The sequence below is a fragment of the Spodoptera frugiperda genome, chromosome 17, assembly GCF_023101765.2.
Source record: "Spodoptera frugiperda isolate SF20-4 chromosome 17, AGI-APGP_CSIRO_Sfru_2.0, whole genome shotgun sequence".
In the NCBI taxonomy this organism is placed as follows: domain Eukaryota; kingdom Metazoa; phylum Arthropoda; class Insecta; order Lepidoptera; family Noctuidae; genus Spodoptera; species Spodoptera frugiperda.
The window spans coordinates 2,552,054-2,579,918 of NC_064228.1; the positions used below are offsets into that span (position 1 = coordinate 2,552,054).

Below are 27,865 nucleotides of genomic sequence, written 5' to 3' on the forward strand. Positions count from 1 at the left end.
CTCACGGCGAAATCTATAGGTCACAACGTAACAAACAATAATGCACCTTAATACATAAAAATTAAAGTTGAAATTACGATAGCAGTGGCTTTAGACGAAATATTGTTTGTAATTGTGTAACTAATGAAAATTCGTATTTATGACTAATGGTATAAGATACATTATTGTTTGTTACTAAAACTTCTTTGTTATGCCAAGCCAGTGAAACTCATATAAATGTTAGCTAAGGCAGATTCTTATTAATAAGTTAAGCTGATTATCTTATTATTATCGAATTATTAATAGTTGTATTGTTGAGAGTAGTTACAGGATTCTTATACAATGTTACAACTTCAAATAGTTCATTTTAACTCTTTATTTTTATTTTACCGATCATTGATTTTGAAATGTTATTTTAAATGAGGATTTTTGCGATAGCTAGGTGGCGCTGTTGTAGCTTTAAGTCCTCCTAACAAATTGACACAGAAAATTGTATTTAGTTTTTTTTTACCTAATGCTATACAGACGTCCTCTAACGGCGACAAATATTAATTGATTTTGTTTGTTTGTATTTTTTGATTGGTTTTCTTTAAAAACATTATTTTCATGTGGTTATTGTACTTACTTGTTGGAAAAGAATTTTGTTCTTTCCTTTTTTTTTAATATTTCTAGTTGAACGACTTGTTTTCCTATTTGAAGTTTTTAATGAGTATTATTAAATTTGTTTGAAACCTGTACTGTCAATCGTATATAACTGATTCATGGCTATAAAGAGAATTTGGAACACTGCAGAGAAACTTAATCAGAATGATTAGAAGAAAGTAATAAGTAGTTGAAAATAATTTGTACGTTTTGTTTTTATACTTCATTTTTTATGGTATAACGAGCATACGGATCATCTGATCAATCGCCGCCACTCATGGAGACCCAAAACGCCAGAAGCGTTACAAGCTCGTTACCGGCCTTTTGGGGGTTAGTAATTTGAGGATTGTTGTGAATTCGGAAATTGGAGAGGGGGTAATTGGGCTTTGGCTTCATCATAATTGTAGAATAAAAACCCCGTTTATTTATAATATTACGAGTTACGTTACAATTTCTAAAATAGTTTTTGTATGTATAAACATACATATCTGGTGTTTCGAATATCCATAGGCGGCGGCAATTGCTTACCATCAGGTGATCCGTCTGCTCGTTTACCGGCTTATACCATAAAAAATACATGCAAATATGATTTTAACCAAGGGATTCTCATCTATGTGTAATTCGAATAAAAATAACCCCTTTAGTCAGCTGCTATTGTCTATATGTATCTGTCTACTTACTTTCTCTGTAGTGTATATAAAATTAATATAAGTTGTTATATAATTTGGTGCCTGATATTTAGTTCTCTACTTAGTGTAGTAATGATAAGAGAAAAATATATCGTTTGTTGAACAGCAGCATTTTGTCGTTTCATTATGAACCTTTAGTAGAGGTGTTACAAACTATTTTTCAATGCCATTCCATGTAATAGTGAGCAAGATATTTCGAGTCGCTTTGTAACCCAGAAAATTGTGAAATTACTTAAAAGATTCCTATCATCACACCTTTTATGCCCGAAGGGGTAGACAGAGGTGCTCATTACAGCACGTAATACCACTGTACAATGTGTACACCCACTTTTTACTATTTATGCTATAGGTCTCACGTATTAGGGGGTGAGCCTATTACCAAATCCCGGACATAATTACAGACTCTGTGCTACTACTGACAAATTTTCTAAAAACAGAAAAAGCACAGTGGCGTTACATGCCATAATGTGCACCTCTGCCTACCCCTTCGGGGATTAAAGGCGTGACGATATGTATGTATGTATGTAGAAAAAGCCCAGTGATACTTGCCGACCCGGGATTCAAACCCTAAACCCTTTGCCCGGCAGTCGCACTTACGATCAACGAGGCAGTCACATAAAAACTTTGTGTGTGTGATTTAACGTCTACAAATTTTATTCATAGCTCAAAAACCCCTTTGCTCAGTAGTCAATTTAGCTTCATAGCTGTCAGTGAAACAATTCTCAATTCCAATAAACTTTTGATTATTTTTTGAGGGGAAAATCATCCAATGATTTCTCCCGCCTAGGGTGAGGTCAAACTCTTACTGACTAAAATCTACCCCGTTCCTACTGCTTTTCGAGCCAAGTCCTACTGGGCCTCATCTATGGTGGTCTCATGGCTCCTTGACTAACCCTAGAGTTTAATAAGACACTATTTTATATCTATGGAATTCGGCAGCAAATGAGAATTGAGCACATGGATCACAAATACAACTGTTGTTAGAAAAATAAAACTGCGATATTCATAAAACACTTTTATACGAGCAAAGGAAACAAGGAAACCAAAACCATTTTTTAACAAACATCCCTCGATTAGGTATTAAATACCACTTTCATTTTACAGTCGAATTTATTGCAACATTTAGTTACTTTCATAACATGGACAGTCTTCAAAATATAATAACAATGAGCTACACATTTCATCCAACAAGAAAAAGTTACAAATCTTATTAGGTTCACCACAAAAAAGGTTTACAATACAAATATTCAAGCATTAGACTTCAGTTCTAGCATCATCAGCATAATTCCAATCATGAACAGGAAAATACATTTGCATCAAAGTTTCATATATTTCAACATCAATAGGCATGAAGGTGCAAAAAATTACGCGTTCCATTTGATCATTTTTTTCTAGAAATTCACGCGTAGTCCGGAGCGCGATGTGGGCGGCTAGACGATTGGGAAACCCATAGATACCGGTAGAAATACACGGAAAAGCGATAGTAGTAATTTTGTGTGACTTGTGGTACGCCAAGGAGTTTTCGTAACATTTCTTTAGCATCGCCGGCGATGCATCTTGCGGTCCTACCGTGTGGATTACATCTGGAAATAAAATATTTATGATTAAAAATAAAAATATTAAAGGGGTTGGGTCTACTCAACATAAGTATCAATGAATGGTCTGGTTAAACAAACTGCTTACATATCTTTACACCAAAAATGGTTCTCAATATATTTTTTTATGACATGTAGCACGCACGTCTCTTTGTAGGAAGCTTGTTTTAAGATTTCATTAATGTATTTTCAACTTTATTCTTTTGTATTTGAGTTGAAATTTGATTGATTGCCAGTAGGTCATTGTCAGTATGTAAAATAGGTAAAGTACTACTTACATTGAGCGGGTAGATTATATCCCCCTGTGATCTTAGCTTCTCCCGTTGGACAACCGCCGAGGGTGTTACATTCCTCCTAAAAAAGGAAAAACAGATAATATATGTACATAAGTATTTTAGGGTTTTAGTTATAACAAAACAGTATTTAAGGACAACTAACATGTTACATTATGGAAAAACCAGTAACCCACATGTTAAACAATTTGTTGGACACAATAACATCTCTATTTTCTAAGCAAGAAGGTTCATTTTTGTATGTCTGATATGTGGTAGATTTGTATACCTAAATAGTAAATGCTTCAGGAAAATACTGTTTTAACTGCCAATGCCGAGAAAAGGTTTAACTTAATGATATTTTAAGTTTGTTATCTGAGTTACTATCACCAAGTTTGTTTTTTATACAATTCCAAAATGAGTACAAAGTTGTTGTTGTAATAATGACTGGTTAATAAATAAGTCTTGGGTAGATTAGAGAAAAGTACCTACTGAGTTTTTTAACTCATTTAATTGTATAGTATTAATATAAAATTATTATTCTCATTAATGAAAATAAAAAGATATTGCAATATGTTTTCATTTTATTTAAATATTTAATCTGTGCTGAGGTCTGCGTTCTTACACATGAGCACATTTCAACTTTGAAGATCTTATTGACGCATCAACAGATGCCGTCGACACGCGTCAATAGCTGCAGTTACCTATGCATACCACTCATATGTAAAATCTCTAATGGAAACTAAATGGGGACTTCATATTATTACAACCCTGGCATACTGATAGCTTGCTGCCTGCTCATCCTGTCTATGAACCTGGACATGTTTGGATTCTCCGTGGTGCTACCAGCCATGGCTTGTGACATGTCCCTCGATACCTCACAACAGGGTCTAATATAGCTTTATTTAGCTTTAGGTTAGGTTAGCTTAATGTGCTGGTATCTATAATAATAATTGTTCGGAAACTTCTCCGAAACGAACATAAAAACTTCTCGAACATAAATACTATTTCTTTGCTGGCTGGCGACGGCATCAGAGTTTGAAAAAGTGACGGCATCAGAGGGAGGATCGCGACCCGCACTTTCGCCCGAGCAGCTGTAAGCATCACATGTACGCGTCGCGCGCATCAAAATTATTCTCATATTTTTTCTCATACCGTTTTGTAATCCGTTGTACATAAATAAACCAGTACCTATTATATTTTTATATTATTATACAGCCCAAGTATTCCCTAATAATAATGGTTATAGATACCAGTACATTAAGCTAACCTTATTTAAAAAACCAATGGTTTGGTAAAAGCATAATATTTTTTGTAGGCATAGACTTTCAGTCTCTCTTGTGGCCCTAGGACTGCAAAAGATAACATTACCTGTAGATGAGGACCAGCTGCTCTATGAATGGCTCCATCCACACCACCGCCAGCCTTCAGCCTGGAGTTGGCTGCATTCACTATAGCACCTACCTGGAAAAAACAATACCATTTTAAATAGTGCATTAATTTTTACCAGAGCTTTTAGTCACTGAATCTTTAAGAGGCAAATAATGACTATAAGCTACATCCCTAAATAAAAAGAAACTTAGTTTACAACTTTGTCATACAAATAATAGTTAATTTATAAACAACTAGCTTCTGCCAGAGGTTTCACCTATATTATCATGGGATAAAAAGTGACCCAAGTGTTATTCCAGACCAAAATCTACCCCAGTTCCAAACTTCATCTCGATCCCTTCAGCCGTTTTGACCTGATTGGGTAACAAACATACAAACTTTTGCAATTTATACTATATAAAAAGTACTGAAAAACAACTGTATCTTATACTACAACATTTAAGAAATAAAATAAATAAGCTTTTACATACCTCCAAACTTGTAATGTCGCCTTTATACAATGAAACCTTTTCGGCCAAACTCTTGTTCTGATGGTTATCGATTTTAAACTTATTAAACTCAGTAACATCGTCCAGGGTATGCTTCCTTTTCTCTACGTTAGTATTTCTTATCACGTAGTTGTTCCAAGGGTCAACCATATCTACAGTTATGACCGACATCTTATTGTACTTAATTTTTTTTTCTTCGGGCGATAAGTTAAGGATCTTTAGTTTCTCAACCTTCCACCTCGGCTCACTAAGTTTCACTTGCGAGCAGAAATGCGTGTTATACACTCCAGTGTTTTGACAAATGAATAGAATTTTATCAATAGCCTTTCGCAATACCGGTGCTCGCATTTTTTTGCGATCTTTCAAGTTCAACTTTGAGTTTGACATTCTGTGATCTGTCAGTGTCAAATTTCAATGTAATAATGACAATTTTAGTCGATTAGTTCTATTAATCGACTATAAAAGTATTGCCAGTAAGAAGACTTGTCAATCAAATTATTACGTCATCTTTGACTACGCAATTTGGTCCAACGATTCAAAAAGATGTCACGCTGTCACGCTCGGCTGAGCTACCAATTTGGTATTGAATGACCTAAACTTAATCAAGGGACTTAAACTCAGTTAAGAGTTTCTATCAAAACAGATTATTGCATTTTCACTGAAGGTTCCGATACCTAGATGCCGGCGTTGTGGTGTGCAGTTTTGTTCTTACAGAACACACTAAACGTAGTCTATTTTCACCACTTATGTGATTTGAGTGACTCCAATAATATATTATTTTACTGACAATTTCATTAAACCTCTCGATTTCTGCAATTAATATTTTGCGACTCATAAGCCGCAGTCTACATTGTAGTACTAATTCTATTCATCAAAGAAGTTCCCAAGTGGTTATTCAGCTAATTTCTTTTACTAATCAGACCTACTTATCATTTCAAAAATATTTGAAACTAACATGAACACTAAAACTCTATTAAGCAGATATAAAAGAATTATACAGTTTACAATTTAAGAGTCAATATTTACACAATCACAATAATATACGGAACCCCCGACCATACGTATCTTATTCGAACTTGGCTGGTATTTTTATGTTTGACTTTTCTAAGTACCCTCAAATTATGCTGGCTTGCTGGCAACACTGCGTGAATCTGTCAAAGTAAGAACGGAACAACGGGATATCTCCACGTAACGCGTGTGTGCGTTTCTACAGTTTTCTCGTTTTATTTAATTAAATAATATTATTCCGGCGGCGATGATTGCGTAGAAAAATCGCCACATAATAGGAGTATACATTTTAGGCATTAAATATAAAAAATCGGCCAGGTAAGTTATATATTATTGATGTGCAAACCGAGTTACTTTTCGTTTGCTCTGACACCGGTCTTTGTTGGTGATATCGCGTTTTTTGTATTTAAATTAGTATTTGTATTACAGTATGAAGAGTTGGGGTCTTCTTCTGGTCGCTGCTTTAGCGTTAAGTGGCAGTTATGCGGTGGATAGGAATAATTTTAAGACTTGCGACCAGTCTGGTTTCTGCAAGCGGTTGCGGGGTTTTAAGCCAGAGAAGTCGGAGTATAGTCTTAATTTAGACACTGTATTAGTACACGGAAATGTATTATCGGCTGAAGTTGACACTGTGGACACTACGGCCCAGGAAAGGAAAGTTTTGGTGAGTGATGTGAAAATAATTTCATTTTTAATGTATGATATATTTGCATTGGTAATTGGGCGGCTGCCAGGTTATTTTTGTAATAAACTGTATGTAGGAAAATGCAGTTAAGTACCTGGTAATGAATTAATTTGTTTACTAATTCTAATCTCACAGATGTAGGTACCTTCTAATTTATCTTATTAGACCTCTGTAAATAAGAACAGGTGAACAACCTTAAAGTAAACATTAATGTTCTTACCAAGTAACTGGCCTGTAAAATGCCATAAAAATAAAGCAATTAGCAACTACAGAAATAAAATAAACAAAGCATGAAAAAAACCTGTTGCAAGACCAGTTTATAGTTTGTTTTTTTTTTATTGGTAGAAACATTGTATTTTAAATTATAAAGCAGTAATTAAACAATTGTTTAAATACTGAGTACATATTAAAATGTATGGTGATAAAGTTAAAATCTTTATTTTCCTTAATAATCTATAGTGTAAATTGGCATAATAATCATGTTGCCTTTGCCTAAAAGTCTTAATTTAAAACTATAATTTGTTGTGAACAGTGGCACTATGCTATGAGATTGTCAGCCCTGGTGGATGGCACCTTCAGGGTGGAAATAGATGAGGTGGATCCTCTGTATCCGAGGTACAGGACTCAACTTGCACTCGATGGAGAACCTAAGGCTGATGGGTAAGTCTTTTAAGAGATATATTTGTCAATCATCAAACTACTTTCACAAAATCATCTATTAAAAAAAAAATAGTTTTGATGTTGTGTATTGTGTTTGGCAAAAGTGAAAAATATGATTAATAAATGGTTTCTTATAAGATAGTAAAATCCAATATGATACAATTTGTCAGTCGGATTATTGTTCAGGAAATTGAAAATTATGATAGATAGTTGATATTTGTTATATACGAGAAAAAGTATAAGGAAGGAATAAGGAACCTTATTAGCCTCACCAATCAATTTATCAAATTGGAGACTACACAAGTTCTTCTATGTTCAAATCAATACCATGTTCCTATAAGAAAAATATAGGAAGTAATCTCATGCATAATAAACATTTTTTTGAAAATAGTATTGATGAAGTTTCTTAGTCTTTCTCTATTCGAAGCTACACTTTAGATTGAGCAACTAGCACACTGACAAATTAATAGACTGACGGAGAATTCAATTAGAGAGTTCAAGGAGATGTTTTAAATGTGCCTATTTAGGAGTAATAGAAATGAATGCTTTGACTGTGATATTAGTCTATTCACACTCTTATATTAAACCTTTCTTTCAGTCTAAAACTCCTTTCAAATGAAAATGGAAAGCTGACCCTTATGAACAGCCAAGGACATAAAGTGGTGATAAGAGCAACACCACTGAAGATAGAGTTCCTGAACAAGGCCGGAGACGTGGCAGTGGTGCTGAACGACAACGCTCAGCTGGTGGTGGAGCCGCTCCGAGTTAAAAAGGAAAGGATTGATGATGAGGATGGGAACGCTGTCGAAGTTGTGAGTCTGCTTCTGTGTTTGTATTGCTTTTGTGACTGGATACTCAAATGTAGGCAAGTTTTTGTCTTTAGGTAGTCGATAGAACTAAAGATACTGAAAATAGTCACTTGAAAAGTTTACCGTCACGTTGGTCACTGGTGACCGACATTTAACAGAACATTTGCTTTCAAAAATTTTCTGTTGGAAATCTACATAGTATCTAATAAAAATGGCTGGTAATCTTATTGTTGTTGCAAATAAGAAAATTTGTTACTCTTCCATGTTACTCTGAAAATACTTACAGTCTTCAAAATCAAATTACCGCTTGGTGTTGCCCTAACTACATAGTAGGAAAAGGCCATTTGAGTATCTCGTCATTGTGATGTTATAATTATTTGGTTTAAACATATTTCCTAAACAGTAATGCTTGTATGTGTTAAATGTATAGATGATACACTCGATAAAGAGTATAATTTTTGCGCTAGCCAGATGGCGCCACTTACGATTTGGGTCTCTACAACCTTTTATCAGAATTCTCGGTATACGATAGTTTTGAGTCAATATTAGTATAGGAATTTTTCGCTATTTTATTAATCAGGTACTAAAGTTACGTAGCGGTATGTTAATGCACGAAAAAAATATTGTTTGGTGGTTAGTTTTTGTTCAATGTTGTCTTGTGTCTGCTCAGGGTTTGTAGCCACGATCAATGTTGCATTCGTCCATAAAATATTCTTATAGGTGTGTGATTACTGATCAGATATTGATTACTGTCTTAATTGAAAAAAGTTTTTAATTGTGAACGTTACAGAATCAGTGTCTTACATGTTTTCAATGATCAGTTATTTGTTTTTTTTTTTCAAGCGTTTGATAGTAACTCAAAACAAGTTTTTAGGCAAATAGAAAAGAGTAGCTTCATTGTCTAATTTCTATTGAGTAACGTAAATAATTATGACTTAATTTGTGGCCACTAGTGACCAAAGGTATCTTACCGGGCGAAGAAGTTTTGAACATTAATCACCACGCTTACTAACTCAGTGCGGATTTGCGATTTCAAACTTATATTTAGAACTAGCTTCCGCCCGCGACTCCGTCCGCGCGGATGTCAGTCTTCGCGTGGATGTTTTATTTCTCCATTTTGGGTAACTCTGACGATGACATCTTATAAATATCTATTGGACCCAAATACGGCGAGGCCCATAATAATTAAGGAGATCCCTCTATTGAGCTACTGCTGTTGAGCTCGCGTTCTGTAGAATAAAACTGAAAAATAATCATTTTTTTCTACGTATTTTTCCAGGATAAAAAGTATCCTATTTTATGCCAAAGATAATAAGGTAGGTATAATTATACCAAGTTTCATCGAAATCGAACCGTTAGTTTTCACGTGATGCCTGAACATACAGACAGACAGACAAACAAACCATTTTTTAATCACGGCGGAAGCTTAAAAATGGAGTAAGTTCTCCTGTTTTCCCAACATTTCCCTTCACTGCTCAGCTCCTATTGATCATAGCGTGATGAAAAGTATACTATAACCTGCCCAGGAGTATGAAGAACAATTGTACCAAATTTCGTTGAAATCTGTCGAGTGGTTTTTATTTCTATAAAGAACATACAGACAGACAGACAGACAGACAAAAAAATATCTGATTGCATTTTTGGCCTCAGTATCGATCACTAATCACCCGCTGATAGTTATTTTGGAAATATACTTATTTCATGTACAGAATTGACCTCTCTACAGTTTTATTATAAGTATAGATATAGATAAGCCTCGGTTTCCTCCCGATGTTTTCCTTCACCGTTTGTCAGTGGTGTCTAAATAATCTTAGAAAGTACATATAACTCGGAAATAGTCACATTGGTACTTGTCGTTGGTAGGTTTCGAACGTCCACCTCCATGCTAAGCAGCTAGCATCTTATGGTCGGTTCAACGTACCGAAGTATCATCGGTTGAGTGTGAACGGTCAATTGTTTTTCTATACATTTGTCTGTTCTGGCGTTACGCGACACATGTTCCATCAGATATAAACCGAATCTTACCTAAATCTCCGGGCCACCGGGACATTCCTTAATGTGTTATGTCATGATATAATTATGTCAGTACTGTTTTATTGTTATTGTAAATTCACTTTCTTTCATACATCGCTTGTCCTTACAATAACAATCGCGTTATCTGTTATATTATCTGATTCGGTCGAGTGGTTGCAAGTGCAAGACGTGGATTTAACCTAGAGAGCGCTCTAGGCAAGCACCTCATCCCCAGGGATGTGCCGTAAAAGGCGTTGCACCGTAGGGCTCCGGAGCAGGTCTATTTAGAGGACTCGGTGCCCCTTATAGGTGCAGAGGGTAGCCACCGGGGTGGTTTGAGGTAAAAGATCCTCATATATTGACTGCACAGTTGGCGCGGTGGCTGGGCAACTGGCTGCCGTGCAATGTGTCGCGGGTTCGATTCCCGCACGGAACAACTCTTTGTGTTATCCATAGATTGTTGTTCCGGGTCTGGGTGTGTGTGAAATTGTATGTTTGTAAACGCACCCACAACACAGGAGAAATTCCTAATGTGGGGCAAAGTTTAAAAAAAAAAATGTCTTCGAAAGTATTTGTTTCCGTAAGAAATTTAAAATACGTATCTAATGTTTTAAAATAATCTACAAGACGGACATTGAAATAAAAATTAGTCATCCCTGTCACTGACTGCCACGGTCAACTAAACAGACTAATAAAATTTATAGCAACAATTTTAAAATTATTTGAAGAAAAATAATACGTTGTTAACAATTTTCCGCCGCAAATCGTCTCGAACTTAAACATAAACACTGCGCTCGCGTTGCTTGTATCGTTAACATAATATTTACACTTTATCGCGACCTATATACGTGTAATTCGAGCCTTTATTTCTGCTCCAATAGTCTTATGTCCTGTATAATGAACAGCGTTCTTTTAAAGACGCATGACAAAGAAATAAAGAGAAATGTAAACAGATCGATGATAGCGAAAATATCTCACTACTCGTTTTTGCCAGCGGCTTTACCAGCGTTACCGTGAAATAAAAAGCATTCTATCACCTAAGTCAGCTCGTACCCTGTTTGTATAGCAAATTTCATAAAAACGGAGAAACATCTAAACAAACAAACTTTCATATTTATAATATTAGTGTGATAGTATGATACGAATGGACCGGACTGATGTCACGATCTCACATTAAACCGGCGTTAAACAACGTTTGCATTGTTAGAGTGATTTTCCACCAGAGATGTGCTATGTAGCTATACTACGATCGTCTAATTGCTAAGCTAGCTGTGAAACTATGTGACCGTTTCCACTGATACTAAGGTTTGTAGCTGTGCGAGGAAGATGCGCAGCTCGACCTGTTTCCACGAGTGCTATATGGTACCAATGAATATGATTGGTGGAACCCAAACGCATTCACAACAACGTAGCATAGCACATTTCTGGTGGAAAAGCACCCGTAGTAAGATTAACGGAGCAATATTTATATTTTCTCATTCATTTGAAATTATTTCCTGTATAATTTCTATACAATATTTCGGGTGCGACGCGAACGTGTTATTCACTGGATTTTGGAATCAATCAAAACAATGTGACACCTTTCTTTGTTACGGAAATTTCCAAATCTACGCGGTAAAGAAGTTAGAACAAAGGCACAAAAACAATGCGTACATTATTATGAATAATGAATATAGATACAGAATTGCAATATACGACAATACGTTGATTTGTTTATCAGTCACGTATTGAGATAAATATGAGATCAATGGCATTGTCAACAAACGCGTGTAGGAAGATCGCAGATAGTATGTACATACGAATCTTATATGCCGATATACTATTTATACGATTGTAGGTATTTTGCAGTTTTAAGTACCCGTGTCACTATGACACTGGTACTTACATTTCGGTACTTGAATCTGACATGTACACGTACAGTATAACGTGGCTCACTTTTGACAGATCTCACATTTATGATTCTGATTATAAGACTAAACTTACCTATACAATGTGATAGGGGTGAGACTTCTAACCCGTTAAGGCTGAGTACTACATCTAATTTTATCGACAAAAGTCGGGGGTCGAAGGGGTCGAATCCCCTCCCCCTAAAAATTATGGCAATTTTATTATTTTTTTTTACTTTTTTTGATATCAAAGGTTGTATGCGTCGTAGAAACAAAAAAAAACGACAAACGGTAGCTAATAACCTTGGCTAACTAATTAATTACTTTTTTCATATGTTTGATAATGTTTTGGTGAAAAAAAAAAAATCATTTGTGAATTATTTTTACCGAAAAAATCACTATTTTTCAATATTTTCAATTAGGGGTTCAACACGCCATATTATTTTTTTTGTCGATAAAATTAGATGTAGAACTCAGCCTTAACGGGTTACAGTATAACGCGGCTTACTTTTGATAGATCTCACATTTATGATTCTGATTATAGGACTAAACTTACCTATATATCTCTTAAGGCAAACTTAAGAGCTTACTTACACGTTTGACAGAGACCGGCCAGTAATGCTCTGCTCTGATAAACCTAAGCCCTTAAACTGAGATTTCCAACCGGTTTACCAAGTATGGCCGTTATGGCAAATCCTTTTATATGTATTAAGGCACGGGGCTTGTTTGGCCTTCGTATAAAAGGATTTGTCTGTTACGGGCTGTTAATGATAATTCGTAATAAATTGTAAACCATATAACATTGGAAATTGCATTCTCCGGCTCGACCGGATTGATACCACGGCCTCACAAAAAAACGATGTGAAACAACGCTTGCGTTGTGTGACAATTTTAACCGGAGGCCCAATTACCCGCTGTCCTGATCTTCGCAATCCCCGATTTCCCAACAACCCTTAAATTCCTAACCCATAAAAACCCCTTGTAACGCCTTTGGTGTTTCATGAGGCGAAAGGTCTCCTCGTTTACCGGCTTATACAATAAAAAAAATATTATTAACATCCTAATTTGGAGATCAAACATAAGACCTCAAAGCACTAAAGGATTTAAACATCTACAGACATATTATTTCATTTGTAACATAATTGCCTTTTTTGTCTAAATACCTTAACCCAACCTTATACTCGACTAGTTAACGAATAAGGCAATCAAATATTGATTAAGTTAATAACGTGAACTGACCGAGTTACACACACTATTTGTTTATGTGATTGATCACATTTATCAATATACGTGAGAGATATCTATACCACGTATACTGTATTATCGTTGTATGCACCTATCATCTGTATGCCATCTTCTAATACTGGATTAAGGTACAAGGCCCTTCGCACGCACCGCACGCAACGGATTTTAATTTGTCTTGTATAGAAACTCATACAACTGCGTCCACTGATCCGCATCGTACGGACCGCATCATCAGCAATGCCTACATCCGATGCGTACCGATGACGTCATACGGAATGCGTGCGGCGCATATGATGCGGCCCTGTGGACGCTTACCTTTAAGGTTTAATGTCAACATAAAAATTTAATAATATGCTCGATATAGTTAATGAGACATACACATGTAAAGGATTGCCATTTGTCCTGAGTACGATACCCTGCCATCTATTAGATGGCAATAAATGATTTGATTTTGGATTGGTTGTAGTCGTAAGTAATGATGACAATGACAAAATATCCTTGAGTCAATAGTTCGGTTAGGTCGCTGAAGGGGAGAGGCTATGCTGGCAGATACAGAAAATTGGAGGGAGGTGGCCCCCTTTTGTGAGACTGTAATGTCCCAAAAGGAGGCTGCTGAGCGGGATCGTGAGAAAGGCCGATCCTGCTCATAGAAGGCGTCGAGGTGGCAACAGCCTTGACGCCTAATCCCGCCTGCGTCAACTCAGGCGGACCTTTGGGGTCGCGGGTACCTAAAGTGGGGACTCTAGGTACCCATCAAGCGACCTCAGGGAAGACGGTGGAACAGTGGTCACGTGCTGCCGTGTAACTTGCACAGCGAGGCTAATGGGAGGTACACGTCTCCCTAGGGATGTGCCGTAACAGGCGTTGCACCTAGGGGCTCCGGAGCAGGTCTAGTTAGAGGTCTCGGTGCCCCTTATCGGTGCTGAAGGTGGCCACCGGGGTGGTTTTAGTGAGGTAAAAATCCCACACTCCTTAGTCTTTACCATCAGGCGAGATAGCGGCCAAACGTCGGGCCATTTTACAAAAAAAGGGGGCGTAGTTGAGCCCGCTGTGTTGACACGGTTGCTGAGATGATGTGACGGTCGACGGCATGAAATCGTGCATTATTCTAATTCATAATCAAAACTGAATTCTGCCCCGCAACATACAGACATATTATTATTATTAGGCTTTAGTATTTTCCTGTAGATACTAATATTATAAAGAGGAAATATTTTATTGGTTGCTTCAAAACTAATAGATCAATTAGAGAATTTATTTCACCATTCACCAACTACTACTACTACTATTACTATCAGTCTAAAATTCCTGAAAAATTTACAATCTAAAAACTTATAGGCACAACAGAAAAAAACACACGATAAAGTTAGTCATTAAAGTATATTATTATAATACCTTCCTTTATACCGACTAGACTTGTAAACATATAAAACGGATAACAAACAGGTCACTGGCTCGAAGTAAATGACAAAAGCCATTGTTAACAGCAGTCTAACGAGATATTTATGACGTAAAGAAGATATACTTTATACTAATAAAGAAATATACAAGAAAATATTATAATGTAACGTTGTTTACTTCCAGTTTTATTTATATAAACAATATATTACGAAAATGCTGTACGTAGATATGTATAAAAAATAGTATGTAGCCTATTATCACTCTTCAGTCCTCCTTGCTATTTATTTATTAAAAGTTTACCAACAGCTTCTGTATAAAGTATATTAAGTACAGTAAAATATACGTATTAGTTTTGGGCTTATACAGTCGCCAATTAGGTTAACCAACAATTTAATACTAAGTGATAGCATAACACTTAAAAATATGCATGAATTTAGAAGTAAACTACATTAAATGACAATAAAAAAAATTAAAACAGTAATTCAAAGAACGTGAAAGCAAATTGAAATATAACAAAAATGAGATCAGAGATACCTAACATTAATACTAACATAGTTTAATTTACTATAGTAAGTACCACACATAAAAATTATACCACAGACTCCCTTTCGACGCGAAAGCAAGACAAACAAACATTTTCGCATTTATAAATTTCTCAGTACCGTAAAACGGGATGAATAGAAACAAATCAGGGGTGAATAGGAACAACGGGTAGTTGGGTTCGATTCACGTAATTTAGCAACTCTTTGTGTGATCCATTTTAATATGTTGTTTCGGGTCTGGGTGTCATGTGTATGTAAAAGCTTGTATGCTTTATTAAACGCACCCAAGACACAGGAGAAACATCCTAATAATCCTAATAAAACATTTTTTTCTATTCACCCCCTGAGTTTCTATTGACCCCATTTTACCGTTAAGCAATATACGACAAAGTCATATGAAAAAACTACTTATCAATCCTTTGCCCGACCTTGGCATGTACTTTAAGATCGGTCATTCACAGGTATACTCGTATCAATTATTATTATGTAGTTCATTACCCACAAAGGTGCAATGAATTGATTGCATTAGTCATTATGAACGGGACGACTGTTGACATGACATTTGTAGATAACTATTATAATTTATTAGGCTACGTGAGGTCAGACTTCAAGCGAGAGCGATAAAGTTACGTGTAATTAGGTATTAGTGTATAAGGTCGCATATGTTTATTTTATCTGTCGTTTAAATAGCAGTATATATGTGCAAAGGTAGATTTTGTATGTACGTATATAGTTGCTATAGGTTTTGAGAGTTATTTTGTTTGTTTGTTAATCACTATTATTTGTAAAGATTACACTGCTATGATTATGTTATTATGATTTTGTTAATGGTTTTTGTTAATACTCATATTAGACGTTCACACTGCATGCTTATTTATTTTTGATTCACTCTGGTTATTGAGATAAACGGAACTAAGAAATAATTGAAAATTTCAAACATTATGGTTCATTGATTTGTTTTCACTTACGTTTGTTATCTTTTCACGGGTTTATTTGCAACAACTTAACTTTATAGCTATCAGACCCTGAAGTTATCAGTTATAAATCGGTTGTTTTGTGTTAAAGTGAATTTTTCGTTTCAAAAACATGAGTTTTCCACGTAAACCTTGTTTAAACGATTCTAACAGTTTTTGCTTTATTTGTGGCAAGTTTAGTTTACAAAAGCAAAAAAAAAAATTTATTTTTTTTTTTATTTAAAAAAAAGTTTTTCATGATCTTCATTTATTTATTCTAATTAAAGGTACCCCAAACTATTATTTTTTGTGTATTTTTGTAAAGATAAACAATGAAAATAGATTTTAAATACATCTTTTGGCCCATTTATTGAAGCATTTTATGGAAAATATTAGAACCGTTTATCACAAAAACTGGAGTCAATTTGACCATTCTAGTATTTTTCCCGTTATCAGCACACTCGTCTTATACAAAATCGACTTCAAGTATGCCTTCCGCAAAATGACTGTATAGCAGTGTTATCAATCTTCGTAATCCCCGATTTTACATCAACCCTTAAATTCCTAAGGCCCAAAAGGACGGTAACGCACTTGTTACGCCTCTGGTGATTCGGGAATCCATGAGCGGCGGCGATTGCTTACCATCAGGCGAACCGTCAGCTCGTTTACAGGCTTATAGCATAAAAAAAAAATGATGAAGAAGATAATATTCTTCACGAAATCCACGAAAAAAAATCTCTGTTCAAATCATTTTACCTTAGATTTAGTAATTTTCATATTATGTAGTATTATTAATTAGTATTTTGTATTATGTACCACAGGAGGAAGAAGGTACTTGGGGCGAGAGTTTCAAGTCCCACCACGACAGCAAGCCTCGCGGTAACGAAGCCGTGTCCCTCGACTTCAGCTTCCCAGACGCTGATAATGTTTATGGTGAGTTTTAAATATTGGCTTCTGGTTTTGATTAACACTGGCTTCCTGTTTAGATTATCTTATTCAAATGATAAAACATCTCATAAAGCGAGGATGTTTTGTAGTTTATTTTCAATGCTTTCACAGTAACTTTCTTCTTGATGTCCTTCTAATCTCTTATGATAGTCTGTATATACAACCTACATAGCTCCGTCCCTCTCGCACTGCTCAGTGATCGACCATTCTGACACAATTGTAATAGCAGACTAAGGCCCCAGGGTTCCAGCTCAAAAAGCAGGAGTAGGATCGGGGTGGTTTTTAGTCAGTAAGAGTCTGACACTCCCTCTCACCCAAAGCGGGAGAACTCTTTGAACGACTTAAGTACGTTTTAGACTTGGAGTTGCAGTGTCCATGGTCGGCACTGATTGCTTACCATCAGTACCCTTAGTACGAGTTTGCTTTCCGTTTAAAGTAATCGAAACGGGAGCGCGTTTGGCACTCTGATTGGTTTATTCGAGTCTGCAGGGTACAGGTGATCAATATGCTTGTTCGGCGCCCAATCCTATAAAATGTTCTAGGTAATCTCCACAATCCCTGCATACTCACTTATATAATGTGATAGGGGTGGGACTTCTAACCCGTTAAGGCTGAGTACTACATCTAATTTTATCGACAAAAAAATAATATGGGGTTGAAACCCCAATTGAAAATATTGAAAAATTGCATTTTTTTTTAAAATAATTCAGAAATTATTTTTTTTCGCACCGAAATATTATCAAACATATGAAAAGAGTAATGAATTAGTTAGCCAAGGTTATTAGCTACCGTTTTTTTTTTGTTTCTATATACCTTTTATATCACATAAAGTAAAAAAAATATTAAAATAGCCATAATTTTTAGGGGGAGGGGGTTCAACCCCCCATATTATTTTTTTGTCGATACAATTACATGTAGTACTCAGCCTTAACGGGTTAGAAGTCTCACCCCTATCACATTGTATACATTAAAACTTTATTTCCGTCACCAGGTATTCCGGAGCACACGGATAAGTTCGCCCTGAAGACGACCACCTCAGGCGAGCCCTACCGTCTGTTCAACCTGGACGTGTTCGAGTACGAGCTGGACAGCCGCATGGCTCTCTATGGAGCCGTCCCCGTAATGTATTCTCATGGGTACGTTGAATATTAAATATAATAAACTTTATATATACTCATTCCTCAGTAGCCTTTGCCCAACATTGAGACAGTTATAGGCTGAAAATAAATTATATTAGTTTCTGCACATAGGCTACAAAATAGCACATTTACTCACAGATAACCAACGTGAAACAACGCTTGGGTTGTGCTTCGTTGTGTGTGTGAGGTTACCGGAGTCCCCCCCCCCTCCCAATCTTCCTAATCCCCGATTCTCCAACAGCCCTTAAATTCATAAGTCCCAAAAGGCCGAGTGTCCATGGGCAGCGGCGATTGCCGCTACTACTGGTCCGATTTGAATAATTCTTTATGTGTTGGGTAGTGCATTTATCGAGGAAGGCTATAGGCTATAAAACATCACGTTATGACCAATAGGAGCCAAGCAGAGCGGGTGAAACCGCGCGGAAGCAGCTAGTTCCATATATAAAAAATATAATAAAAATATTTGCGCAACCATTAACAGTTTCTCCCCTTTCCAGGCCGAAGCACAGCGCCGGTGTGTTCTGGCACAACTCGGCCGAGACGTGGGTGGACGTGGTGAACTACGCCGACAGTACCGTGGTCTCCTCGCTCGTCAACCTGGTCACCGGGGGACAGAAGCGCCGTGTCGATGCCAGGTACGTGAAATTTGATGAACAAAAATTAAAAGAAGGAATTGCCAAACTATATATGTATTAGACTGCCTTGTTGGCCTACTGGTTGCAAGTGCGACTGCCGGGCAAGGGGTCTCGGGTTCGATTCCCGGGTCGAGCGAAGTATTACTGGGCTTTTTTCGGTTTTTAGAAAAATTTCTCAGTGGTATTTCTCACGGAGTCTGGAAATGTGCCTGGTATATGGCAATAGGCTCACCATCTATTACATAAGACTTGCAACATAAACTGTGAAATGTAGGTGTACATTGGCATTATGTGCCATAACGTGCACCTCTGCCTATCCCTTCGGGGATTAAAGGCGTGAAGTTATGTATGTATGCATATGTATTATTTTGTTTGGGGTCCTTTTACCGCGTGCAATGAAGTCATATTAACATTCTTGAAATCATCTATCATAGCATAATAGATTAATTTGTCTGTAATTGCATTATGTCTATCAAATTAATATGAAATGAAATTTATTTATTTTTATAAATAGGCGAGAAAACATTACTTTTACAAATGTATGGTTTATGGAATGCTTAAATTTTTTTTTTTTTGAATTTTTTATACTTTACCTTTTTTTTATTGAACATTAACCGTTTTGTCCCAGGTTCATAAGTGAGTCGGGCATAGTGGATGTGTTCGTGTTCCTGGGCGAGAAGCCGGCGGACGTGTTCCGTCAGTACGCCATGTTGACTGGACCTGCGCCGCTACCTCCTGTACGTATTTTTTATTATTATTTTGTTATGAATTATTGTCCCATAGAGATATTATGACTATATCTTGGAATCTTTTCGGATATGCTTTCAGTTTTTTTCAAATTTGGCCCGTTATCCCAGCGTCACCCAAGCGAACCATTGTTTGGAGATGAGCCAATACTTGTTTTATGTTTAAAAAGAACATTGCCCGACACTAGAATTTACTCCTGTGTCGTCGTGGGTTCATTTACAAATAAAAAAGTTTACATACACATAACACCCAGATGCGAAACAACTATTTGTGGATCACAGAAAAAGTTGGTCCGTGCGGGAATCGAACCTGCTACACGTTGCGCGGCAGCCGGTTGCCCAGCCGCCGCGCCAATCGGTACAACACTGTCCAACTAGTAAGGGTGATGATTTATAGTTGCGGGACAAGTGCATTGATTTACCGCAGCCCGGCTCTAGGCAGGAGAAGAAAGAGGGTGATTTTAAGTCAGTAAGATTTTGACACTCTCTATCACCTTACCTTTTTTTGAGGGGGGATACTCATCCAATTCTTCTCACAGACTCTTACTGACTAAAAACCACCCCGTTCCTACTCCTGCTTTATGAGCCGGAGCCCCCCGCTAAACACAATAGGTAGTCCACAGCTCCGGATTAACACGAATGAAAAATGCATTGCATTTATTGCAAATATGCATTTATTTATTTATTAGGACAACCATTAGTTGTTACATTAGGACTTATATCTAAACACTTACATAATAATCAATTTAAATGCACAACATTTTAAGGTGTCACAACATGCACTGTAGGACAACATAATGGTGACACTGTTCTCAGTTAATAAGAAAAAAATTAATAAAATAAAATGTGAAAATAAAAAATAAAAGATTCGGCATTAAAATAAAACATAAGGCATTCGAAGATTCCCTCTCCCCTCCCCCTAAAAAAGGGTGTGACTAATGACAAATATTATTTTATTTGTATAAACCGATTGTTTTGTTGTAGAAATTCTCGCTGGCGTACCACCAGTGCCGCTGGAACTATGTGGACGAGGCGGACGTGCGCTCCGTGGACAACGGGTTCGACGAACACGACATACCCGCCGACGTCATCTGGCTAGACATCGAGTACACTGACAGGAAGAAGTTAGTATACCTCGTTACAGTACTCTCAACGGATCTTGGCAGGTCTGAACTACGTGCAGAAGGCTGTGCAATAAGTGTAAAGGGTCAATTGTATTTAGAAATGGTCAATCTCTAGCCTAGATCGCCGCCCTCCGCACCTCGCCTCATGCCACCATTTGGTTCTAAAAAATACTTATTGCGCAGCCTTCTGCACGTAGTTCAGACCTGCCAAGATCCGTTGAGAGTACTGTACCTCGTTACCGTTAATAATATGGCAATGTTTATACACATATTTAGGTTGTCTGCACTGCAAATTTATTATGTTCTAATGTTGGTTACACTGATGTGTTCTGTTTTTAATTTATTCGTTTGTTATTTGTTTTACATCGATATGTTCTGTTCTAGAAAAATGTCAAATGTGTTCTGTGTAACTCAGATGAGAAAGATATTAATAAAGTTCCTCTAGATCTGCCTATCTTTGTCTCTAAAACAACAGTTACTATCGTTAGATTTCTTATGTAACACGTTTGACTGCCTCGTTGGCCGAGTGGTTGCAAGTGCGACTGCTGAGCAAGGGGTCTCGGGTTCGATTCCCAGGTCGGGCGAAGTATTACTGGGCTTTTTTCGGTTTTTCGAAAATTTCTCAGTAGTAGCACGGAGCCTGGAAATGTGCCCGATATATGGCAATAGGCTCACCCCCTATTACATGGGACTTATAACACAAATAATGAAAAGTGGGTGTACATTGTACAGCGGCATTACATGCCAGAATGTATACCTCTGCCTACCCCATCGGGGATAAAAGGCGTCACGTTGTGTGTGTGATGTAACACATAATTACTTTTTCTTTAATTTTTAGCATTTCATGATTTTTAGCCACTTCTCATCCCTTTTTTCACACCTTCTTAACATTTAGGTATTTAGATTGTCCCATTGGCTTTTCAGTAATTTAAATTTTATCCCTTTTCTGTCGACAGACCGATCTGATATTTAGTACACACTCTTCTTAATCTTGTCAACCATTTAACAAATACTTTATCCCGACCCCAGGTACTTCACATGGGACGCCCTTAAGTTCCCGAATCCCGCGGAGATGGTCGCCAACCTGACATCTAAAGGTCGGAAACTGGTCACTATCATAGATCCCCACGTGAAGAGAGAGGCTGGTTACTTCCTGCATGAAGACGCTACTGACTTAGGATACTATGTTAAGGACAAAGAGGGAAAAGATTATGAAGGTATGTCGCTATATAAGTATTCTTGTTTGAACGCGGTAATGTCTGGAAATACTTGTCCGAATTGAACAATTACTTTTAACCCGCTACTGGTGACGTGTATTTGTCTTACATAGTCAGTGACCCTGGTCTCCTGCACCGTGATTTTGTGGTTTATGTATTATTTTTTATTATTATTAGATTTTTTTAGATAGATATTTTGAATTAGAAACGATATAAAATAGGACATTGACATTGGAAGGACACAAAATGACATAAATATACAAATAGAAAATAAAAGAGATAAAATGGCATAGAAAGGACATAAAAATAAAACGCCCGCATTGCTGTTATGGGGTGGACTAATGGTAGAGGGCGAGTAGTAAGGCAGCTACTCGAAATCGCAACCTAATCTGATAAACAGTTTAAAAATTATTCTTAGTTTTTAAATTACCCGGTCTCATAGACAGGTCACCAATGGCGGGTTAATATAGTTTTTTATACCACGACGGTGGCAAGAAAGTACACGGCACACCTGATGGTAAGTGGTTACCGTGGCCTATGACACTTGCAACACTAGGGGCATTATATGCGCTTTGCCGACCCATAAGAAACCTATTTACGCCCTTCTTGAAGTATTCCTTATTGTAGCCTACTAGGAAAACTTCGGCAGAGAGGTCATTTCACAATCGGAGCATCCGTTGGAGGAAATGTCTTTTTGTGTTAGATAGTCCATTTACCGAGGAAGGTTATAGGCTACTAGCTACTTCCGCGCGGTTTCACCCGCTCTGCTTGGCTTCTATTGGTCATAGCGTGATGTTTTACAGCCTATAGCCTTCCTCGATAAATGCACTACCCAACACAAAAAGATTTATTCAAATCGGACCAGTAGTTCCGGAGATAAACGCGTTCAAACAAACAAACAATCAAACAAACTCTTCAGCTTTATAATATTAGTATAGATAAAACATCACGCTATGACCAATAGGAGTCGAGCAACCGGTGAAACTGAACACAGGCAATAATCGAACACACCAATTCCCCAATCACTGTAAATAAGTATTATAATTGGGTAGTTTCCTAGGTCAAAAATAAATTATTTTGATATTTCAATATAATAAAATATCCCAAAATAATCGTATTTTCGTTCATTCATTTGACGATATACTTATTTATTTAATTTTTCTTGCTATTTTTTGCGTAATAAGTATGCTATTTGACGCAAAAAAAATATGACGTCATAATTTGCAATGTCATACAAAATTCATAGAAAAATAACGTTTTTGACATTTCGATAAAAGTATTGAATTTGACTAGTAGGATAATACCCTATTGTATGCAGGTTGGTGCTGGCCGGGTTCCTCGTCGTACCTGGACTTCTTCAACCCGGTCGTAAGCAAGTACTACGCGGAGAGGTATTCCTTCGACAACTTCCCCGGAACGAGCAAGGATGTACACATTTGGAACGACATGAATGAGCCTAGTGTAAGTCACAGTTATATATTTTTTAGTCTATTATTATTAGTAGTCGGGAATCGAACTTGATAAACTCATTTTCCAGCTAGGTTCCAAAACGTGGAGTCTTCTATCTAAAAACTGACTTAGAAAATGAATGCTTCTCTCGTAACGCCTTTTATCCCCTAAGGGGTAGGCAGAAGTGCACTTAGCGGCACATAATGCCGCTATACAATGTACACACACATTTCACCATTTGTGTTATAACTCCCATATAATAGGGGGTGAGCCTATTGCCATATACTGGGCACAATTCCAGACTCCGTGCTACCACTGAGAAAATTTCGAAATACCGAAAAAAGCCCAGTAGTACTTTGCCCGACCCGGGAATCGAACCCGAGACCCCTTGTTCGGCAGTCGCACTTGCGACCACTCGACCAACGAGGCAGTCTAAAATGAATGCTTTATGTTTAATAATACAGTCTATAACCTAGTCACCATAATTTTCTACAAACGAAAAAATATTAACAAAATGTCCGTCGGAACTGGTGCAGGTATTCAACGGGCCGGAGATCACGATGCCGAAGGACTGTCGCCACTACAAGCCCCCCCAGGACGGGAACGATGGACTCGCTGCCTTCTGGGAACACAGGTAAGGCAGGACCGTTTCATTTCAATGGGGACTACCGTTTTTTAGGATTCCGTAGCCAAATGGCAAAAAACGGAACCCTTATAGATTCGTCATGTCAAAAAAATGAGTGTCCCCCCCCTCTAACTTTTAAAATAAGAGAGTGAGAAAACTGAATAAAGTGTGGGAGAGCCATGCTTCGGCACGAATGGGCCGGCTCGACCGGAGTGATACCACGGCCTCACAGAAAACCGACGTGAAACAACGCTTGCGTTGTGTTTCGTTGTGTGAGTGAGGTTACCGGAGGCCCAATTCCCCCTTCCCAATCTTCCCCATCCCCGATTCCCGAACATAAATTCCTAACTCCCAAAAAGCCGGCAACGCACTTGTAACGCCTTAGGTGTTTCAAGTGTCCATGGGCGGCGGCGATTGCTTACCATCAGGTAATACGTCTGCTCGATTGCCGGCTTGTTCCATAAAAAAAAAAAAAAAAAAAAAAAAAAAAAAAAAAAAAACGAAAATTAGTTTGAACAAGATATAATTATTCGTTTTTAAGAAATAAAACATTTTCAAAAACCGCAAATATAACTTTGTCGTTCATACAAACACTATGTAAAACCAAGTTGTTTTACAACTTTATATTATGTCATCTACTTGCTGTTACGGAACCCTTCATAGGCGAGTCCGACTCGCACTTGGCCGGTTTTTTTTTTGGTCACCAGTTGGCACAAATGTCGCGAGGGATGGCTTTTGTCCAATCACCGCGGCTGTCAAATATTTAACTTCCATTGGTGTGGCAACACATGCCTATAAAATAATAGTCGTTACTCTTGTTGCTAATATTTTGATATGTGCTTAATATAGAAAGCTGAAGAATTTATCTGTATCTTTATACGTGATAATCTCTAGAACTGCTGGTCCGATTTGAAAACATATTTTTGTGTTGGATACTCCATTTAACGAGAAAGGTTGTGGGCTATAAAATATCACGTTACGATCCTAAGGAGCCGAGCAGAGCGTGTGAAATCGCGTAGAAGTAGCGAGTATAATATACCTATGAGTCTACAAGAGATCTACCACTGTTTTTCATTGGCTGATTAGAAACTTTTGCTCCAATAAAACGTTTAGTTGGTGATACAGTAGAAACTCGATTAACCGGACTAATTATTGTCATTAGGCATTCGGATAATCGAAAATCCGGATAATCGAATTTACGAAGGAAAGCGAATTTTGTGCATACATATTATGTTGTACATACGATGTTATGTATTTATTAAAAACAACAAATACATATGAATGAAAATCAATGTTTATTAATGATTATTATGAGATACATCTTCTTAGATTACATACATATATGTACGTACATACTAAAGTACTCTTTTATTTAACTGTAATCCTTTTTCACAGAGTAGAGGACCGGATATCGGTTGCCCAGTTGATCGTTTTTGTAAAAATACTTGCATAAATTCGACTTGTCGGTAATTTTAATATAATGAGTCGGTAGTCCGGATAATGGCGAATCCGTATAACCGGGAGCCGGATAATCGAGTTCCTACTGTACCAGTATGAGTGCATACATGTCTCTCTTTGTTCCCAGACACGTCCACAACGAGTATGGCCTATGGAACATCCGCGCCACCCACGACGGTATGCTGCAACGCGCCGACAACAAGTACCGACCCTTCATACTCACGCGCTCCGCATTCGCCGGTACTCAGAGGTAATATTTTATTGTCTTCAAATGTGCTTAAATTAGTCAAAATAACCCAGCGTCGATTAAAAACATTTATGAACAGTATTTATGGAATAAAAAGTAAAGTTCAATAAGAAAAGGTAGTTCCTGCGAACAGGCGAGGTGATCATACCTGGCGGGCATTTTAGATCCATGTTTATTCGCATGTAGGTAGATTTATGAGGTCATCCGTTGATTTGTTCGTCGATCGTACATGTGTAGTCACACTGCCGCTTGTCATGTGTCGTCAAAAATATAATAGACCATAAGTAAAAGGTCGCAAATATGATACTAGTTTTGCGTAAACTATAACGGAAAGCAAGCTAGCAGCCTGCAGTATATCACAATTTTGCATAGCAGGGCGTGTGACCAACTGACTGATAATTTTTTCACTGACTCAATAACCACATTTTAAAATCAGTACACAAATTCTGATAGTGACTTATGCCCAACCCCCCTAGATACGCGGCAGTATGGACGGGCGACAACATGGCGGAGTGGGGCTTCCTGGCGGTGAGCGTGCCCATGTGCCTGTCGCTGGCCTCCGCCGGGATCAGCTTCTGCGGCTCCGACGTCGGAGGGTTCTTCAAATACCCTGAGGCAGAGCTCATGACGAGGTGGTACCAGGTAAGATTCGAATATGCTGACTGTAATCATTGTAATTAATTTGTTTGTGTGACAAGAGTATGTTTGGGGATATTATATCTTTATAATTTTATTAGGCTCACCCCCTGTTACATGGGACTTATAACACAAATGGTGAAAAGTGGGTGTACATTGTATAGCGGCATTACGTGCCGCAATGTGCATCTCTGCCTACCCCTTCGGGGATAAAAGGCGTGGAGTTGTGTGTATAATTTTATTATAACTTTCGTGAGGCATACTAAATTAATTATTATGTTATTGGTTTACTCACGTAACTGTTTGATGAGGAACTCGACTAGTTTCAAGCCATGCTAGAGGCTCATATTCATGGGCAGCATTCCGCGACATATTCGCTGCTACCGATGACTCCCCAGTGTGTCGCCCCCGCGCCCTCTGCCTGCGCATTAGGGCGCGCGCGACTATGTTGGCACGTTAGACTCGTTCGCTGACGGCTGCGTAATGGAACATTACCTTTGTTCCATCGAAGTTTTGCTACTGAAAAGTTACCTAATGGTAAGCAATCGCCGCCGCCCATGGACACTTGAAACACCACAGGCTTTACAAGTGCGTTACCGGCTTTTTGGGAGTTAGGAATTTAAGGATTGTTGTTCGGGAATGGGGATGGGGAAGGTTGGGAAGGGGGAATTGGGCCTCCGGTAACCTCACTCACACAACGAAACACAACGCAAGCGTTGTTTCACGTCGGTTTTCTGTGAGGCCGTGGTATCACTCCGGTCGAGCCGGCCCATTCGTGCCGAAGCATGGCTCTCCCACACTTTATAAATGTATGCTTTGTAATTATGTATGTAAGTAGCTCATAGAATGATATTTTCCTTAGGCGGGAGCGTTCCAACCGTTCTTCCGCGCGCACTCTCACATCGAGACGAAGCGCCGCGAGCCGTGGCTGTACGAGCCGGCTACAACAGCGCTGCTGCGAGACGCTACGCGCAGGAGATACGCGCTCATCGACTTCTGGTACGTATACACCCGTTATATTCACGTGGGGTTCCCTCTATCTGGCAGAATTTTAATGCTCCGAAATTTGTTTGGCATAACACACTTGGCAGAATCTTCTTTAAACGAATATATATATGGCATAAAAATCATTTAATATAATTATTGTTTTGTCGAATGTTTATATGTCCGAATTTTCAAAGGTATACTTGTAAGATGGTAGAATTTTATTTGGCATAATTACGTTTGGCAAAGCTTAATTTTGCATAATTTTGTTTCACATAGCGTTTATTTAGAGCTACGATTGTTTGGCATAATTTAGCTTGGCATATTAAGAAGATGGTAGAATAAAAGTTAGTGAAGTGACAGAACCGAATCGCTGCAAAACGGACTGCACGTAGTCT

General features: G+C 37.7%; 2 protein-coding genes across 5 annotated transcripts in view; one reads left to right on the top strand and one right to left on the bottom strand.

Moving 5' to 3' along the window:
- Window positions 1-2,312: 2,312 nt before the first annotated feature.
- Window positions 2,313-5,436, bottom strand: LOC118276954 (macro domain-containing protein RSc0334). The gene is made up of 4 exons (XM_035595593.2): window positions 5,040-5,436; window positions 4,549-4,641; window positions 3,184-3,259; window positions 2,313-2,893 (listed from the first exon to the last, which is right to left on the bottom strand). The coding sequence occupies exons 1-4, from the start codon at window positions 5,403-5,405 to the stop codon at window positions 2,565-2,567; spliced, it is 864 nt and encodes a 287-aa protein (XP_035451486.2). The 5' UTR covers window positions 5,406-5,436; the 3' UTR covers window positions 2,313-2,564.
- A 760-nt stretch (window positions 5,437-6,196) lies between these two features.
- LOC118276613 (neutral alpha-glucosidase AB) overlaps window positions 6,197-27,865 on the top strand; it is a 29,838-nt gene continuing 8,169 nt past the window's right edge. For 3 of the 4 annotated variants that reach the window (XR_007706151.1, XR_007706152.1, XM_035594960.2), the window contains exons 1-15: window positions 6,197-6,383; window positions 6,495-6,729; window positions 7,283-7,410; window positions 8,009-8,222; window positions 17,081-17,192; window positions 18,199-18,343; window positions 18,844-18,981; window positions 19,610-19,718; window positions 20,712-20,851; window positions 21,881-22,068; window positions 23,387-23,529; window positions 24,054-24,151; window positions 25,728-25,850; window positions 26,324-26,489; window positions 27,346-27,482. Coding sequence is in view for 2 of the 4 variants with exons in the window: in XM_035594960.2 (XP_035450853.2) it covers window positions 6,496-6,729; window positions 7,283-7,410; window positions 8,009-8,222; window positions 17,081-17,192; window positions 18,199-18,343; window positions 18,844-18,981; window positions 19,610-19,718; window positions 20,712-20,851; window positions 21,881-22,068; window positions 23,387-23,529; window positions 24,054-24,151; window positions 25,728-25,850; window positions 26,324-26,489; window positions 27,346-27,482 (2,075 nt within the window). In the remaining 2 variants the exon portion in view is untranslated. Of the gene's footprint in view, window positions 6,384-6,494; window positions 6,730-7,282; window positions 7,411-8,008; window positions 8,223-17,078; window positions 17,193-18,198; window positions 18,344-18,843; window positions 18,982-19,609; window positions 19,719-20,711; window positions 20,852-21,880; window positions 22,069-23,386; window positions 23,530-24,053; window positions 24,152-25,727; window positions 25,851-26,323; window positions 26,490-27,345; window positions 27,483-27,865 lie in introns of all 4 variants that reach the window. The other variant, XM_050699781.1, reaches the window with a different exon arrangement.

Bases quoted from the DNA above. Each gene is read 5' to 3' on its own strand.
- LOC118276954 (XM_035595593.2), bottom strand. From the start codon at position 5,405: ATGCGAGCACCGGTATTGCGAAAGGCTATTGATAAAATTCTATTCATT. The intron at 3,260-4,548 runs GTAATGTTATCT...TTCCTTTTTTAG, and splicing joins CAGCTGGTCCTCATCTACAG to GAGGAATGTAACACCCTCGG. The intron at 2,894-3,183 runs GTAAGTAGTACT...TTTTATTTCCAG, and splicing joins ATATAATCTACCCGCTCAAT to ATGTAATCCACACGGTAGGA.